Below are 17564 nucleotides of genomic sequence, written 5' to 3' on the forward strand. Positions count from 1 at the left end.
CCTCATGGCCTCCCCCTTGCTGGCCTCGCTTCGAGCTCGCTCGCCGACTCGCCTACTGCACCAGCGAGACCAGCTGGTGTTCAGCCCCGGCTCTGTCATCCAGAAACAACAACCACTATAGTCCAGTCCTCGACTGCCCCCATTTTAAGGGTCAATTAGATACTAATTAATAGAAGTGTCAGTATTTTATATCTAAAACAAATCACATGTTGTTGCAAGCCATATTCCTGCAGGAGCTACTTTTTAATAAGGCAAGATGATAATATTGCTTTGAGCTAGAATTGTATTTTGTTGTTAAAGTAATATATATGTTGCTATACATGACAAAATACTAGTACTGTCTGCATGAAGTGGAAAGTACCTTAGGATCATAATTTATCTTATATTCCAAATACATATCCATTCATCTATCCATTTTCTCTACCTCCTGTCTTAATTTGGACCCAGGGTAGCTAAAGCCTATAATCCCATCTGACTTTGGGAGATACCCAAGGTACGCCAGTAAATCACTGGGCAGTGGGCACAGAGGCAAACAACCATTCACACTCACAGCAATGGGCAAATGTCTATTGCCAAGAGAACTGAGTACTAAGAGAAACCCCTCTTGAACATGGAGAGAACATGCAAGGAAAAGCAGAACTGACCTTTCAACTCAGAACTTCACAATGTGTTTTGTCGTGGATAGCAACGTAGTGGTAATTGGTCCAGGCATTAAATCATTGCACACTTTTCCCTTGTCACCTTTTCACAACTAATTGAATCAAGCTTTGATGTTTTATTGCTTCACCAGCAATCAAATATTCATAACTTTACTCATAACTCATATCCCCTTCTCTCCTTGTTTCTTTTGGCTTTATACTTACTCTCCCCCTCCTCCATCCCACCTTCCCTTACTCCACTTACTCTCCCTCCACTCCTCTCAGCTGCGTTCAGGCCACATCACACGAAAGCTGTGGGGCTCCACCAAGAGGATGACCAGGAAGTTTTCGGGCGAGTCGGACAACATCATCTAGCATGAGCGCCGTCCCGCCCGCCCTCTCCCTGATTCCAAACACCCCCCTTCACCCGTCTTCCTGCTCATGCTCCATTCGTGTCACCTGCCTCACCTCTGCTGATGTCAGGTTGCTTCACTCATCCAAGTGAAATGTGCTGTAGTTTGGTGTACGTCATATTTAAAAGAACTAAGTTTCTTTGCTTTGCACATGACCAAATGGCGCTGGCGCCGCAGTTCAGATCCAGAAGTAGCTGCAGTTTTCAGCATCATACCACCACCTCTTCATATTGTTTGTTTATAATTTCAAGTGACCTTTCTGTTCCCGTCCTTTAGTTTTCCTCGGGTGCAGAGAGTACAGACGTTGCCTCAATTTGCAGTTATATGCAGTGACACAGCATATAGCTCACTTTCAAGACCAAAACACTAAAATTATCAATTTATCATTTTAGTATGTTTCATTGATCTTATTGTTGTCCAGCAAATGCACGTCTGCACCGTCTAGCTTGGCATTTGCTCATGTGCTGTGGCATAATGGCTTGCTGAATCGTCACATAGCCGTGCAATCATAACGTGGACCTTTAATGGCAGACTTCTAGAGATAGCTTAAGCAGTCTTCTTATTGAATGTTTTTAAGTTATGAAGACAACTTGTTGATTTATAGGAAAAGTAGCATCTTGTAATCACTTTGTTTCAAGCGTTGTTTAAGGATTCTCCAAGGGCTCCACCAGTTTTTAAAAGCAATACTTTGTTAGGTGCTTTTTTTTTTTTTGTCCTCTTTTGCCGGCTCGCATCATTTCACCTCCTTGCGCCTTTTGTCTTCCTGGCACCACCCTCTCACCACAGGTGTTCGCTGTTGCCATTGCTTCGATTTATTTCTTTAAATCACACTACACGTCCTTCCTGTCACCAGGGTACATATTACACCAAGTGTTTTTGTCGTTTTGTACACAGCCATATTGAAGATCCTATAGAGACTGTCATCAACATTGTGTGTGTGTGTGTGTGTGTGTGTGTGTGTGCGCGTGTGTGCGTGCATTCCTGCCTTTTCAGTGTTTGGAAAGGGACATCCCAAGGGAGACTTCAATTTACCGTGCGCGTGTGTGTGAGCAGTTAGTGTAAGGGCATGTTATTGGTGACAGCTGTTTGTGTTACTAAGCCAAAATGTCTATCCGACACATTGACACAGTCTTTTGATTCTGTGATTTGTTTCGTACAACCACATCCAATATCACATTCTAAGACTTTCAACAAACGGAGTGCCTTTATTTCAGGATGGTTCTCATCGTTTCGGTATTACTAGGAGGAAGAGACTTTAAGACAAATAACCTAGACATAGTGTTGTATCTTAGCATCATTTTCTGTGACAGTCATCAAATCGATATGTGTATATCTGTGATTATTTATGAATACAATATAAATGTCAAATGTATAGCATGATTTCGATTATTTCTGTTTATCAAATGTACTTTTTGCACTTTCCAGGTACTCGTATTGTAAACAATTGTTTTAAATTTGGTCCCTAAACTGTACATAATTGCTTTGTAAACACATACATGGAACATGATCATTAAAGCGTCTGGATTTAAATTAAGTGTACCGGTACATCATGTGGTGTTTTTCTGTCTGAAGCCTTATGAAGAATAGTGAAGACAAACGTAGGAATATGATGCATTCATGGTTTTAATAAGCATTGCAAATGATGGTGTTTTAAAAAAATGTCAAGAACAAGATGTTGATTTTTATGCAACGATAGAGTACGAGCAGATGGATGCTCTCTTCAGATCGCAGTCGGCAGCTGTCCACCAGCTTTCATCTGAAAGACAGAATTGGGACAACTTGTTTTCTCACCATTAAATTGTTCTTAATGACGCAGTAAAAGAATGACTTTGCTCCATATTAATAGATACCAAATACTGTCTTCTGTTATGTGAGCCGATCTGATAAACCTTTGATTAATGGTGCACATGAAAGTGTCAAGTCATCAAACTGACTTATGCAATTAGAACAGTTAATTATTAAGGAGGTAGGATTGTTGTATATGATAATTACAGTTTAAATAATGAGCTCTTTGTTTTTGTCATGCAGGGTATAATGGGAATATTGAAATTCTAAAACTTGGCTAGGTGCTTAAAACAATATTTCACAACAGAAACGAGGTTGAATAGTTTGCTTGTTTGTATACTTGTTGAAAGAAATTGTGTGTAGGTATACAAATCTACACATAAAACTGCTGTTACAGTCCTGTAATCTGCTATTTCATGTCATTTTCATATAATTTGATCAATGACAAAGAAGATATAATTTAGCATCAGAGCAAATGGTGGTGGCCCACTCAAATACACTTCTTGCATAACAGTTTGCAGTTTCATAAAACTTGAGTCACACATTTCTTGAAACTGCAGCTACATGTACATCAATGATCCTAACTACTCATTAAACCCTTTACATAATTGTGTTTCTATTAACGAATGTCAATATATTAATTTATATCTGAAATATTTATTTTCCTGTCTGCTGTTGTGTGAATGCCAAAAAGCGTTTTAACTTTAGCTGACAGGTCTGATGTGTTATAACAACAATGAGGCGCTCACCACTGACATAAATTGAAAAGACATAAAACAAATGACAATTGGTAAAACAACCTCAAAAAGGAACTGAAGACAAGAAAAATCCTAGAGAGTGTACCTACAAAATGTAATTAGCATATTCAGACATTATTGGAAAAAGAAAATCATGAACGTTAAGTTCAGACACCTAACAGTAAAGACGGCATTTTCAAGTTTGAAAAACACACTAGTAAATAAATATTAAGCCATGTCTTTGCCATTATTGATCAAATGATATGACAATGAAAATGTCCCATATCATCCCATTCGATGATCTCATCTCTTAATTTGGCATTTAGTGGTGTGGTTAAACTTGAACCTGACCTTGGTAAAGGAAGCTGTACAGTATGTACAGAGTATTTCTCGTGTCTTACCTATCTTGAACATCTCTACACAGACAGGTTTACCCGTATGAATATTGGGCTGACCCGGCATCCAGTCACTGTAATTCATCTCAGATCCGTCGAGCCAGGAGGCCTGCTGGTTCTGCAGCATTTAAAATAATTGTACATTTTGTAACAATGCAGATGACAACCAATGCTGTCTCAAATATGTAGATATTTCTTATTATTTGTATGGTTATCAATCTATCCATTTTCTGAGTGGCCTCATCTCACGTATCAACGGGAAGAAGGCGGGGGATGTTCCCTGAACTGATTGTCAGTCACTCACAGGGCACATGTGAAGAAACAACCATTCACACTCATATTTACACCTGCGGGCAATTTAGAGTTCTCAGTCAACCTACCATGCACGCTTTTGGGATGTGGGAGGAAACCAGAGTGCCCGGAGAAAACCCACACAGGCACAGGGGAGAACATGCATAATCCACACAGGTCGGGCCGGGATTTGAATCCCAGTCCTAAGAACTGTGAGGCAGACGCTCTACCCGCTTTTCCACCGTGCCACCTTGTATGGTTACGTATTTTGAATGCTGTTGACCTCACTGTCTGACATCACTGCTACAAGAAACATTTACTTAGAAGACCAATGGTTAATGTTTGATCAAGGTCAGAATAACGCTGTTCTGGAGATAACTTATCTGACGAGACTATCCTTGGCCTCCATTCAGGGTCACTCAGCCTCATTAATAAAAACTGTGACAGGAGTCACTTTATATCCCATTAATTGAGGCCCATTTCCTTAGTTTAGTGTATCAACGTGTATTGAGTGTCTTGTGGATGAAAGGGACTTGCCTTAACTGTGGCCCCCAGCCACGTCATCTGTGGCCTGTGCTCACCGCCATTTATAACCATGGAAGCCAGGCGGGAATGAAGGTTGCCATTTGTTACAGATGCCAGCTCAGCGTGTGGGTTCTGAGCTTTACATAATTTCTGAAGACAAAATGCACAAAGGCATCACGTTATCATTTGTACGCGATAAGCCACATCTCTGAGTTAGCATGAAATATAGAATTCAAATTCACCTGTGCTTCTTTAAATGCCAGTGGTGTTGGGTTGAACTCATAGCACTTTCCATTAATGACCTCTCCTCTACATGTCTGTGTTTGGAGCCAGGTGTTGGAATGGTCCTGTCCCTTTTTGTTTTTTGTTTGTTCTGACCGCTGCCTAAAGCTCTCAAGAATGTGAAGAGATGGTTCTGTTTCCTGTCTGAAGCTACCAGGGATAGAAGCTAAGGGCTCACCTTCCCATTCCAAGCCACTTTTAATAGAGACACTAGGTTCAGTACCTTGTCTGAAACCATCTGGGATCGGCATAAAAGGTTCAGTTCCCTGTCTGAAACCGTCTGGTATCGACATGAAGGGTTCTGTTCCCTGTCTGAAGCCTTCTGGTATCGGCATGAAGGGTTCTGTTCCCTGCCTAAAACCATCTGGAATCGACAAGGAAGGTTCGGTTCCCTGTCTGAAACCCTCTCGGATCAACATGAAGGGTTCGGTTCCCTGTCTGAAACCATCTGGAATGGAAGCTAAGGGCTCTGGTTTCAAGCCACGAGTGATTGAGCCAGAAGGTTCTGTTCCCTGTCTGAAACCATTTGGGAGTGAAATTACTGGTTCGGTTCCCTGTCTGAATCCATCTGGGATCGACATGAAGGGTTCGGTTCCCTGTCTGAAACCATCTGGGATCGACATGAAGGGTTCGGTTCCCTGTCTGAAACCCTCTGGGATCGACATGAAGGGTTCGGTTCCCTGCCTGAAACCATCTGGGATCGACATGAAGGGTTCGGTTCCCTGTCTGAAACCATCTGGGATCGACATGAAGGGTTCGGTTCCCTGTCTGAAACCCTCTGGGATCGACATGAAGGGTTCGGTTCCCTGCCTGAAACCATCTGGGATCGACATGAAGGGTTCGGTTCCCTGTCTGAAACCATCTGGGATCGACATGAAGGGTTCGGTTCCCTGTCTGAAACCCTCTCGGATCGACATGAAGGGTTCGGTTCCCTGTCTGAAACCATCTGGGATCGACATGAAGGGTTCGGTTCCCTGTCTGAAACCATCTGGAATCGACATGAACGGCTTAGTTCCTTGTCTGAAACCATCTGGAAGGTGAAGAGAAGAAGGGGATTCCTCAACTCGAACCCAACCAGCCCCGTTCCTCTGTGCTGGCACGTCAATGGGGACTGAAAGACATTTTCCAGACACCATAGACATTTGTCAACATAGTTATGTCTGCGGGAGAGTACATCTTGGTTTACTTTCCATTAATAATTGTCACTGATTTACCTTCATCTGCTCGCCAATGTTTTGTCTCCATCTCTCCCATATCTTCTTCAAGAAGGTTTTGAATGGAAGCTGTAAATGAACAGATATTCAGTTGAAGGCCATATTAATCAAGAGTTACAATATATGTACCAAAGTATTGAGACAGGCCTCTTAATCAAGTTAACAAGACAGTTGGGGTCGTGTCAGACCACGTACTGTAATTCCCATGAATGTTGATCGTTCATCATTTTTACAAAGTCCCATTTGATAATTCTAAACTTCCAATTTTGTAGGATGTGTTTGTGGAAGGCCCTTTTCTGCACGACTGGGCCCCAGTGCACAAAGGATCAGTGTGGAAGAACATGAGACCCAAATACTTTTGTCCACCTGGCATATGCTCCTACCTACCTGTCTTCCTGCTCATCTCGCTGATGTGGTCCTGCACCAGGCCATTGTCAAAGAATCTTTTGGAGGTCTCAGTATCTTGCTGAAAGCCATCAGGAAGATTTCTAAGGATATCATTCTGCTGAGAGCCATCAGAGAGCCCGAAGGTTGACGGTGTCTTGGGCAATCCTCTCAGAGGTGAGACGGGGGAAGCTTGCAGTCCTGTAGACAAATTTAGTTACATTGTCTTAGCACTGAGAAGCTCCAGTCAGGAATTGAATGTATAATGAGGTGATAACCAGACTTCTCTCCACCTAAGCAAGAACATTTCCAAGATAATAGATAACCTGAAATAAATGACCACCAATCATGCTACTCTGATATGTGGGCCACAACTAATTTTCCATAGTGCTATAAATCATCTCAATCTAATCTCAGCACAGCAGTTCAGGAGGTCAATTGCTTTGATTACATCACTGGACTGTATGCTGAGTTTGACCCTTATGTTGCCAAAGAATCACTTACATAATGTCCCTCTGCCAATTTGCTTTATTATTGGAGCTGGAACAATGCATTATTCATCTATCCATTTTCTATAGCCCTTGTCCTCATCAGGGTCATGGTTGTCCTTCGGCCTATTCAATCTAACATGGGCTAAGCAGTATGCTACACCCTGGATTGGTCGCTAGACAATCACAGCTCACATATAGATAAACAAGCGTTTAGATTCACACCGAGTAATCTTCCTCCTACATTCCAAATACTTCAGAACTGTGAACCCATGGCACTACAGCTGTGCTACCGTGCCACCTGTATGTTATTTTATTTTTATATTTCACAAGTTTGAGACAGCAGCACGGTGTTGCGACTAGTTACATCAACAGCCTCACAGTTTTGAGGACTGGGGTTCGAATCTCGGCCCCACCTATGTGGAGTTTGCATGTTCTCCCCAAGCTTGCCTGGGTTTTCTCCAGGCACTCAGGTTTCCTCTCACATCCCAGAAATATGCGCAGGAGGTTGACTGAGGACTCTAAATTGCCCGTAGGTGTGAAAATGAGTGTGAATGGTTGTTTGTTTCTATGTGCCCTGTGATTGGCTGCCAGCTAGTTCAGGGTGTACTCCACCTCCTGCCCGAAGATAGTAGGGATAGGCTCCAACACTCCCACGACCCGTGTGAGGATAAGCAGCTCAGAAAGTTTATGTTTGAAATACACCTCGAGTATAAAATTTTACGGCATATCACGTGTACATGTGTTGGTACGATAACTAAACCTTGAACGCCTAGAATCCTTGAAAAATGTGCAAATCTCACAGAGAGGTGATGAGTCGACATTCAAACCCGCAAACTGTCAACTCCAAGACAGACTCGCTAAATACTGACCACCATGTTGTCCCAATACAATATACAAATACAATAAATAGTACTAAGCATGTGCTGCCATACCCATATGAATTGTGGTTTCTTACCTGACCATGTCAGGAGCAGCAATAGTAGCACTGGCTTAAACATCCTGTCCTGTAAACATCAAAGTAAAAACAAGACAATTGTTCTTCACATAAACTACCTGGGTCACAATCCTTCAGAGTAGACAGTTACTCACCTGAGGTGGCGCTGATGAACAGTGAGCAGCTCCAAATGTAAGTCACGAAGCATAAATAGACGGTAGGCTGGGTTGTAAACGCCAAAGCGGCCAATGAAAAGTAACCATTAGGATGAGGTTGTTGGTTATCTTCCATGTTACGTGCACTTTGACCTCTCAGGTGGATGCTGATGCAGCAGCAGCCAATAGCAGTGATCTCTCTGTTACATCAAAGTCACTCCAGCCCGCTTCCTTTGTCTGAAAAATATACTCTCGTCAGATCTTTTAATTAGATACACCTGCACGATCAAACAATCTCGTGCATATGCTGTTGTAGCACAAATTTTGGCTATTTTGAGAGCGGCAATAAATACAGAACCCTTGTCACATCCAATAAAGTTCTAGAACTACGAAATAAATAAATATACAAATAAATTCTGTATCTCGTAGTGTCAATGTATGCTGGCCCGCAGCCCACCTGTTTGAGGGCCCACCACTATAATAAGACATTGGATTATTACATAAAAAAAAAAAACGACTGAACCATTTTGAAAAGCTAATAAACACACTCCAGACCAGATTTTTTCCATGGAGGGTGGGGAAGAAAATCTGTAGTCGTGATTCCCGGCAATGAATCAGTGGAAGTTGTGTTAATGACGTATAATGAGAGGCAGAAAAATGTAAGTTCTTTCACTAGATGGCAGAATGAACAATTAAATTGCTCTTGCCGTTCATATAACAGGCCCATACTATATTTACTACGGAGAAAGTCCATTTGTAAGCAAATTGAGACAAGATTATCTTTATTTCACTGTCTTTTTGTGATTTCATGGGGGAGGGAGGTGGGTTGTGTGTTCAAAGTGTGGCCCATCCATCTCTGCAATGGGTCGCGACTGGCGGGCGTGCTGGAGCCCCCTCAGCCAACTTTGGGCGAGAAGCTAGTTCCACCCTGGAGTGGTTGCCAGCCAGTCGCAATGCACATATAGACAAACAAACATTCACTCTCACGTTCACAAATGTTCAAATGAATAAATTAAATTAAATACAGGTAATATATGCAATTTATATTTTTCTTACCATTAATATTTGAAAATCTAATGCTTATTTTTAAATGTAGATATCGTACTAAATATCTTTTCCCCCTTTGTCCCAGCTAAGATCAAAATGAGAGTTAGGCTTTTTCCCACCTTCATCTTGGTTTTAGTATGTGGAAGAAAGTTGGGTGAAACAGTGGAGCGACTGGTTACAGCATCCGCCTCACAATTCTGAGGACCGGGGTTCCAATCTGAACCCCACCCGTATGGAGTCGCCCTTTGGTGTGATTGTGAGCGCGACTGGTTGTTTCTACGTGCCCTGCTATTGGCTGGTAACCAGTTCAGCGTGTACCTCGCCGCACTGGTGGCTTGATGAAGGTAAATGAATCAGTAGGCTTTATGCCAGTAACTTCAACTGAATCCCCTGAACATTAAGCATCACTTTTCAGATAAAGAATGAACGGATTGATGTTCGGGTGGAAAAAAATATGTGCCGTAGGTCGCCTCAGAAACACCGTCAAGTGGAATATGGATGATTACGGCTTCAAAATAAAGTTAAAGTTTTGAGCTTGTCTAAGATAATGTATTTTTAAAGATATTTGTGTAACTTTTAACCCTATACCTTATATTTTGAATTAATACATTCGATTTTTCGCGAACTTTTAATGCTGTACGTTCCAACTACGGCAACAATAAAACTTTTATTCTGAAAACATGGCCAGAGGTTGACTGCTCCAGCTCTTCACTTTAACGGCAAATGCAAGCAGGCTTCTGTCAAAACACTTTGGAAGGTAAGAGCTTGTCCGTGAATGTCTTTATTTTTTTAAGTTTTTTTTTCACGCCCCGGTCCACCCTGAAATTGTTTTTGACGTGTCTACACAGTAAACGGGCACTCCAGGAAGTCGTCGCTTACGCAATGGGCTTGACACTGACTGAGTGACTCCGGATAGTTTTTAGGTAACTAGCTGGCTAGCAAGTAAGGTGAGAGCTTGCGTTGTGTCGTGTCGAGCTGTTTAAGTGGCCTGGAGTGAGTTCGTGGACGTTCTCCGTGGTCCAAATGGCGTCACTCCTGACAGCGTTTCGAAGAATAGCACACGTTGGGGTACGCGAATATGCGCGGAGGTCGGCAGTAAGCCGGGCTGCTACGGGGGACGCTGGCCGCAGGAGTTTCGTCACCGGCACGGAGCCGCTGAGGTAGGTCAATGGGCAGATCTTCTCGAAATTTTTGCATCAAGAAATAATCTTAAAAGTGCCATCAGAGTGGCCAAAATTTAAAAATGATGTCGATTGGTAGGATTAATCAAAAACGAGGTTTTACTTGTTTACGAAAAAGTGTATTTGTTATCGTAAACCAGACACCGGTAACATGATGTAATTTGATCATTACCACTGTGCTTAAATAATGATTCCAGTTGTATTACCACTTTATAGCATGTAAGCGTTGTGTGTATATGAATCGTGCCTAAAACAATGTATAAAAACAAACGAAAGCTTCAACTGGCAATGTACCAAGTTTAAATATGGATGAACTCTATTATAAAATTTACTGTACTTCTTGAAAAGTAAAAACAAACAAACATTTAAAGTAAAAAAACTGGAAAATTAGAAAAAACATTTACCATTACCAACATTACAAAATAATTGTTTAATTAAAATAAATTGCACAAAAGTTAATTTGTACCTAAATAAATATTAATGACAAACTGTGAAAAGTTGAAAACTGAACTGCATTTAAAAAGATATCCTGTTCTACATGACAAGTAAAAGAAAACTACTGTCCTGCATAACATGTTTTTACATCTCAGTAATATGAATAGGACAACAAAAAAAAAACCCTCACTTATTTATAGAGCACTTTAAAACAACCACATCTGCACCTGAAGTGCTATTCAATATACAGTATAAAAATTAAACATAAAAACAGTTACATTTTGGGCAAATTAAAACAATACATCAATAGCAATGTAAAAAAAAATGTGGTGGCATTATCAGATTACTAACAACCTTTTATTATGTCTCAAACATTTGTCTGGTGTCGTACTAGAGCGGCTTCCACTACTGGAGACAAATTCCTTCTGGGCTTTTGACATACTTGGCAATTAAAGATAATTCTGATTCTGAAAACAATAAAACACTGAAACAATGAAAAGGCAAAGAATAAAACTGAGTTTTAATTAATGTACAGTGCTTCAAAAATGGACAATGGACACTTGTTTGATTTTTTTTTTTTTTTTTTTTCCGAGCATTATTGTAACACATAAAATGCTTTATCATTGTTTTTGAATATCATTATTAACCCTAAAGAAAAACTAAAATATGAAATAAACAATCTCCAGTGTAATATTAAACTTACTAGTACTGTAGTTAGATTTTACTCATCATGTTAAAGTTTGACATTTGCCATCATTAGACTGAAACGATGTCAAATTTTTGAGAACACCATGTACTACTGTTCTGCGAGTACAAGCCTGTTTTTGCGTTGTAATCGGTTGAAAGTGTTTTTGTTGCATCTCATCACACTTGTTGGAGGGGAGTTTGGAAGAAGGCAGCTGTGATTGCACAGTTGAGGGAAGGTACTCCACACAAGCTCACCATCGTCTTGTCCGTGTTCTACTTGGGAGGTTGGTAGAACCTTGGAATCAGCTTGCAGCACAAGCGTGGTTGCTCAAGGCTGTTGCTATACATCTTTCTGGGGAGGGGGGCCTACAAGGCTATCAAAGTTTTCTTATCCAAACCAAACCAAGAGCGATTAAGCAATTCTGGGATTTACGTGCTGAATCCTTGCATGAATTGCCTTAAAAGGTCAATGCATGAGAGAGTCTGACTGTGGATGATGAGAGACATGTACAAGGGACGTTTAAAACAAACAATGTGGTTGTGTTTGTCAGTAGGGATTTGCTATTTCTTTCTCTTCATGTGCAGGTCAGACAGCAAGGTAACGGTCCACTTCATCAATCGCGATGGGGAAAAGATAACAGTGGAGGGGTCTCCTGGGGACTCGCTGCTTGATGTTGTCATTAATGAAGACCTCGACTTTGATGGCTTTGGTTTGTGAACAGCCATATTCACTCAACGTGTAACAGCAGCACATACACAGTAAAGAACCACCTCAAACTCAAGTGTGTGTTTGGCTGCAGGAGCATGCGAGGGGACGCTGGCATGCTCTACTTGCCATCTAATCTTCGACCAGGACGTCTACAATAAGCTGGGCCCGGTCACAGATGAGGAAATGGACATGTTGGACTTGGCTTATGGCCTGACTGACACGTAAGGAACAGACCTGATGTTGTTAATACGACCCTCTCCTAGTAGTTTATGTAAAATGCCCCCCCCCCCCCTACTAAATAATTAAGTTACTGGTGACTGATTATAAAACTTTCAGGCAGCTCAAGAACAGGCACTGCTTGTTTCTCAGTTGACTGTGAGGCTAGTGTGTGAATCACGGCAACAGATAAGGAAGGATAAAGCATATTGTCGCCGTCAGTCACAGACCCCATATGTCCAAGTAGAGACAATTTCATGTATTTTTCAAAATTTGACACTTTTATTCAATTTACACTTTATTTTTACCCATGTCGAACCAATGTCAGTTGTTGAAAATAGCTTGAGAACAAACTTAATGCACTTGAACATTCAAAATGTCTGGAATGTGTTGAGAATCGCACGTCTTCGCTTGTTCTGTGGAAGCCAGGTGGATTATTGTGTTGTGGGTCATCTTGGTCTCATGATGTCAAAATGTGAACAACATTAAAGTGCCACTGACAGCTAAAACATAAAATGTAATATGTTTTTAACCAAAAATAATCATCCAGAATGGACCCATCGTTTTTTTTTCACAGCAATTCAGAATCTTTCGGCTTGGTCGCCACAGCGTGTCGCCCTTTATCTTTTTCTTCATCTCCCGCCTGAGAAAGTCTCTCTAAGATTTTGTAATGAGGAAGAACCAGGAAGTGATGTTTTTGCAGTAGTGTGGTCAAGTGTTTACATTGGTTTATACCTATTGTACCCTCAAAAAATCACCTGTTTTTTTCATCGTGTTACCAAAATGCCGGCTCGTTGTATTGCTGGTTAGGGTTAACCTAACCCTTTGCTAAAACGCTAGGGAGGATGGATTCACTCTTCACACGTTTCCAAAAGAACCGGTTCGTCGTGAAAAATGGATTGCACAGGTGCAAAGGACGAGAGCTTTGTGAGTTCTAAATGACAGGTAGGTGTGTATAGAGCTATTAAAAAAATAATAGTGTGGGGGACTAATTTGTCTCACAGTTTATAGCATATGTTACGTGATCATTTGGAATAAATCCCTTGGTCAAACCAGCAATATATAACAAAGCACTTGTACTGCGTTTAAGACAATTTAATCACACACAATACAATAGAATACAACACAAAAAACGAACAAAATAGAAGTACAAAGACAGGTTGGTAGCCTGTAGCGCGAGCTAACTAGCCAAATGACGTATAGTCACCACTCAAACTCAAACAACTTGACCGAAAGCAGCAAAAATAAAAAGCTCCGTCCGCGTCCGACGAAGTAATCCTTCTCTCAGAACGTAACAAAAGATCCGTGTCATATCGCCGTTAGCCCCGATGCGGAGGTGGGTCGGGTCGGGAGGCTGGCTGGCTCATGCTGTCGCACCGCTGACGGGGAGGAGAAAGGATCCCCCCAACACACACACCGGCCACTGATGTCTCAGCACCCCTGAAGTCGTTAGTTTGCCCGGCACGGGTCCTTCTGAGTACACTACATACAGAAGACTTGTAAAAGAGTTCGGAAATCGAACAATTATAGGCCTGTCATTTTGAACATTACATCGAGTTCCTCATCCATCTGTCGGGGAGTCTCTTGTTAACATTAGAAGTGATACGCATATCGTCTAAATATGGCTCGAAGCGATAGGGTTATATTGCTCCGGTCACTTCACTCGATTGTGAGATCTTTTCCTCTTCGAAAAGAGCTTCAGTCTCAGAAGGGCTGTCAGAAAAATGTGAAAATCGCTCTTGATCATCTCCCATAGCGGGTGCCACTACGTGTTTTCTATGGGGACTGTCCCAGTGTGACATCTGCAAATGACGTTGCAGGCAATATGGCCACCACTGGGATGTCAAGTGAGACTTCCGCAGCTTTGCACATGGATGGCATGCTGTCCGCTAATTTTTTTCCCCTATTGCCATTGAAGTGAATAATATTAGATGTAGTTTTCATAACAATATTTTAAAATGTATATTTGGGTGTCAGTGGCACTTTAAGAAGACGCTTTAAATACCATTTTTAATTGAACCTGTAAACGTATTGGTCCATTTGTGAAACAACTATTTTGAATTTTGGCATGCAGCTTCTTTTGTAAGTGAAGAGAAAGTTATGCAACAATTACTGAAATATTCAACAGTTACAGAAGCATTCAAAGGTTTAGAAAAGGGCACGTTAAATTTGACTTTACAGTACACTTTAATGGGAATTAAAGTTGTCCATAAATGTCAAGTCAATTCGACACACCCCAGAGCTAAACAAGCCTGCAAAATTGGAATGAATAAAAAACAATCGCTAAGAATATAAAATCAGGCTTCAAAACTGAATAATAAGGGCCAACTCTTAGGTCGAGACGCTGTGATCGTGTTGAATGGATGAACCAAAAGGAATCAAGACATACTGATGGGGTGGTAGGTAGTTTATATGATGTAAAATCACGTTAGTATGCTCAACTTCAAAGTCGAATCATTTTTGTGTACCGTCATCATAGAAATAAGCACACAAGTCAACTAACCGTCATTGTTTGGGACATCATAGCTACAAACAGAACCTGACAAAAGCTGGACACTTGGAGGAAGATCAGGTAGTTAGACCATCGGCAATGCCCCATTCATTCGTGTCAAAGTACCCACAGAGCCATGTTGTCGGTGGTGAAAGTTTACAAAACTATCTGGTGTAAGATGCACCCTGCAGAGTCGGTTGGTTGTATTTATGTTCAGCTCACCGTCTGTGTGTATCTCCAAAAAGTCAGTCCATTGCTGTTTATTTCCTCAATTTTGGGAACTTAAATTGAGGGATCTAGTGAAGATGTTTTTTTAAGGTTGGAGCCATCATTTACTAGCTAACCGCGAGCTGGCGTGGTAAATGGGCCTTGATATGGAAGCTAAGCATAGGTAACTCGCAACTGAGCAGCATAGACAAACAACACATCACTTTGTCCTAATGTAGTGGCAAAGGGAACTTGTGTGCGAAAGCTCCGTATTTTCCGAATGACAGGATGCACCAGTTAGTAAGCCGTACCTACTATGTGGGTTGTTTTTTGTTTTTGTTTTTTTTTCCTTAACCCGTTCTTTGTCAGTGTCGAGTACCGAACCCCCTGGTACGGGCTGTTCAGTCCCTGTGAGATTGGTGTCCGAGTTTGGTTCGGCTTGCCGGCAATGAGTCAGACTCGTTTCTGGTGAGAGTTAGACTCCGCTGAGACTGCCCTTTGTCACCAATTTTGTTCATGACTTTGGATAACTGTTGGCTTCATCAAGCCATGATCTCTTGTGGTCACTGGAGCGGTTCGCAGCCAAGTGTAAAGCGGTTGGGATGAGAATCAGCACCTCCAAATATGAGACCATGGTCCTCAGTCAGAAAAGGGTGACATAGCCTCTCCAGGTCGAGGATTAGATCCTGCCCCAAGTGGAGGAGTTTAAGTATCTTGGGGTCTTGTTCATGAGTGAGGGAAGAATGGAGCGGGAGATTGACAGGCTGATCAGTGCAGCGTCTGCAGTGACGCGGACTTTGTATCGGTCTGTTGTAGTAAAGAGGGAGCTAAATTGAAAGGCGAATCTCTCAATTTGCTGATCGATCTCCGTTCCTACCCTCACCTATTGTCACGATGTAGATATTTCAGCACACTTATTACTTAAGAAAACATGAAGTAAATTAATGTTTTCTCCATCCATGCATCCATTTTCTGAGCTGCTTATCCTCACAAGGGTCACGTGAGTGCTGCAGCCTATCCCAGCTGTCATCGGACAGGAGGCAGGGTACACCCCGAAATGGTAGCGAAACAATCACAGGGCACATGGAGACAGACAACAGTCGCACTCGCATTCAAACCTAGGGGCAATTTACAGTGTCAAATTAATGTTGCCTGTTTTTGGGATGCGGGAGGAAACCGGAGTCCCCAGAGAAAACCCATGCAGGCACGGGGAGAACATGCAAACTTCACACAAGTGGAGCCGGGATTTTGACCCGGGTCCTCAGAACTGAGGCCAACGCTTTATAGCTGCGCCACCGTGCCACCAAAACTTTTTCATTTATTTCATTTACAGAACTCGCCCTAAATAGAATAGATAAAGTGTACAACGAATGTATATGATCGGTTTCTGCAGATCTCTTCGATTATCGGTACGGGAATCAGCAGCATAAAATCCGAATCGGAGTACCTCTTAACTATGCATGCATGGTGTGTACACTATCAAGACACAAGATAAAGGCTTTGTTGGAATATCAATATGAAGTAAAGACTGTAATAATTGTTTGATTGATTCATTATTGTAAGCATTATTTTATTGTGCAGTTTCAGTGTTTTGTGCAAATGCCTACATTTGAACAAAATTACTAAACTCGTGACCATCATTCCAAATGTATTCATAATTTCTCAAAGGGGCTTAAATAATACAATGTAAAGGTGCTAATTATGAAATAACCAGTAAAACGTAACATATTACGTGTGTATGGGGTTAGTATAAATTCTGACAGTGCCACCACAACTTGGGTATCGTGGCCCAACAGGACCCCCACTTAAAAAAAGGCACATTGTTGGACAGTCGTTAAAATGGTTATTTTTTTCAATTGCAACTCTGAAGTAGTTCAATGCACGACTGTTTATCTCCCCCCCCTCCACCCCTCACCCTGCAGATCGCGCCTGGGTTGCCAGATCTGTTTGAGCAGGTCCTTGGATGGCGTGGTGGCCCGTGTTCCAGAGAGCGTTGCAGACATCCGACAAAGCCAAGATGGTTCATCTTCGGGACTTTTTGGGGGTGATGGGAGGTAGTCAGGTGCGCTGCCTAAACAAGCACGTGGAAGGAACTGGCATTTGTAGTCAACAACGGACTATTAAAATTAATATAATGTAAATCTTAACCAACCACTGTTGCATGTGAAAAGACTGATCAGGCCAAACTGGCAAAAAAAAAAAAAGAGTGTGACTGACATTTAGCAAAGCCCACCCAACAACTATATTTTTACTGTAATTCTGTCATGGATCATCATGTCGACAGTTTGTAGGGGGGGGGAATTACTTTTTTTTTAATGTAACCATCCAATTTTATCATGTGATTATA

At 41.7% G+C, this 17564-nt stretch overlaps 3 protein-coding genes across 10 annotated transcripts in view; 2 read left to right on the forward strand and 1 right to left on the reverse strand.

Moving 5' to 3' along the window:
- nbeal1 (neurobeachin-like 1) overlaps window positions 1–2575 on the forward strand; it is an 87169-nt gene extending 84594 nt beyond the window's left edge. For 6 of the 7 annotated variants that reach the window (XM_061802107.1, XM_061802152.1, XM_061802135.1 and 3 more), the window contains one exon: window positions 924–2575. In XM_061802107.1, the coding sequence (XP_061658091.1) occupies window positions 924–1013 (90 nt within the window). In that variant the 3' untranslated portion in view covers window positions 1014–2575. The remainder of the gene's footprint in view (window positions 1–923) is intronic. The other variant, XM_061802143.1, reaches the window with a different exon arrangement.
- Window positions 2079–9597, reverse strand: LOC133491233 (uncharacterized). The gene is made up of 9 exons (XM_061802194.1): window positions 9411–9597; window positions 8245–8481; window positions 8111–8159; window positions 6668–6865; window positions 6281–6349; window positions 5027–6177; window positions 4797–4934; window positions 3975–4086; window positions 2079–2807 (listed from the first exon to the last, which is right to left on the reverse strand). The coding sequence occupies exons 3-9, from the start codon at window positions 8151–8153 to the stop codon at window positions 2734–2736; spliced, it is 1785 nt and encodes a 594-aa protein (XP_061658178.1). The 5' UTR covers window positions 8154–8159; window positions 8245–8481; window positions 9411–9597; the 3' UTR covers window positions 2079–2733.
- Window positions 9598–9618: 21 nt separating this feature from the next.
- On the forward strand, window positions 9619–17454 carry LOC133491265 (adrenodoxin-like). 2 transcript variants are annotated; one of them, XM_061802274.1, is made up of 6 exons: window positions 9619–9635; window positions 9980–10048; window positions 10140–10451; window positions 12180–12304; window positions 12395–12524; window positions 17140–17454. In XM_061802274.1, exons 3-6 carry the CDS (start codon window positions 10315–10317, stop codon window positions 17273–17275), a joined length of 528 nt encoding a protein of 175 aa, XP_061658258.1. In that variant the 5' UTR covers window positions 9619–9635; window positions 9980–10048; window positions 10140–10314; the 3' UTR covers window positions 17276–17454. The 2 variants fall into 2 exon arrangements, with proteins under 2 accessions (XP_061658258.1, XP_061658267.1); XM_061802283.1 differs by lacking the exon at window positions 9619–9635 and having other exon boundaries at window positions 9963–10048.
- The last annotated feature ends 110 nt before the right edge of the window (window positions 17455–17564 follow it).

The sequence above is a fragment of the Syngnathoides biaculeatus genome, chromosome 2, assembly GCF_019802595.1.
Source record: "Syngnathoides biaculeatus isolate LvHL_M chromosome 2, ASM1980259v1, whole genome shotgun sequence".
Classification (NCBI taxonomy): domain Eukaryota; kingdom Metazoa; phylum Chordata; class Actinopteri; order Syngnathiformes; family Syngnathidae; genus Syngnathoides; species Syngnathoides biaculeatus.

Excerpts from the sequence above, each read along its gene's own strand:
- LOC133491233 (XM_061802194.1), bottom strand. The coding sequence starts at position 8,153 with ATGTTTAAGCCAGTGCTACTATTGCTGCTCCTGACATGGTCAG. Across the intron at positions 6,178-6,280 it reads ACATTGGCGAGCAGATGAAG|TCCCCATTGACGTGCCAGCA; the intron begins GTAAATCAGTGA and ends AATGTCTTTCAG. Across the intron at positions 2,808-3,974 it reads TGTAGAGATGTTCAAGATAG|ATGAAAGCTGGTGGACAGCT; the intron begins GTAAGACACGAG and ends TCTGTCTTTCAG.
- LOC133491265 (XM_061802274.1), top strand. The coding sequence starts at position 10,315 with ATGGCGTCACTCCTGACAGCGTTTCGAAGAATAGCACACGTTGGGGTA. Across the intron at positions 12,305-12,394 it reads CCTCGACTTTGATGGCTTTG|GAGCATGCGAGGGGACGCTG; the intron begins GTTTGTGAACAG and ends GTTTGGCTGCAG. Across the intron at positions 12,525-17,139 it reads GCTTATGGCCTGACTGACAC|ATCGCGCCTGGGTTGCCAGA; the intron begins GTAAGGAACAGA and ends CTCACCCTGCAG.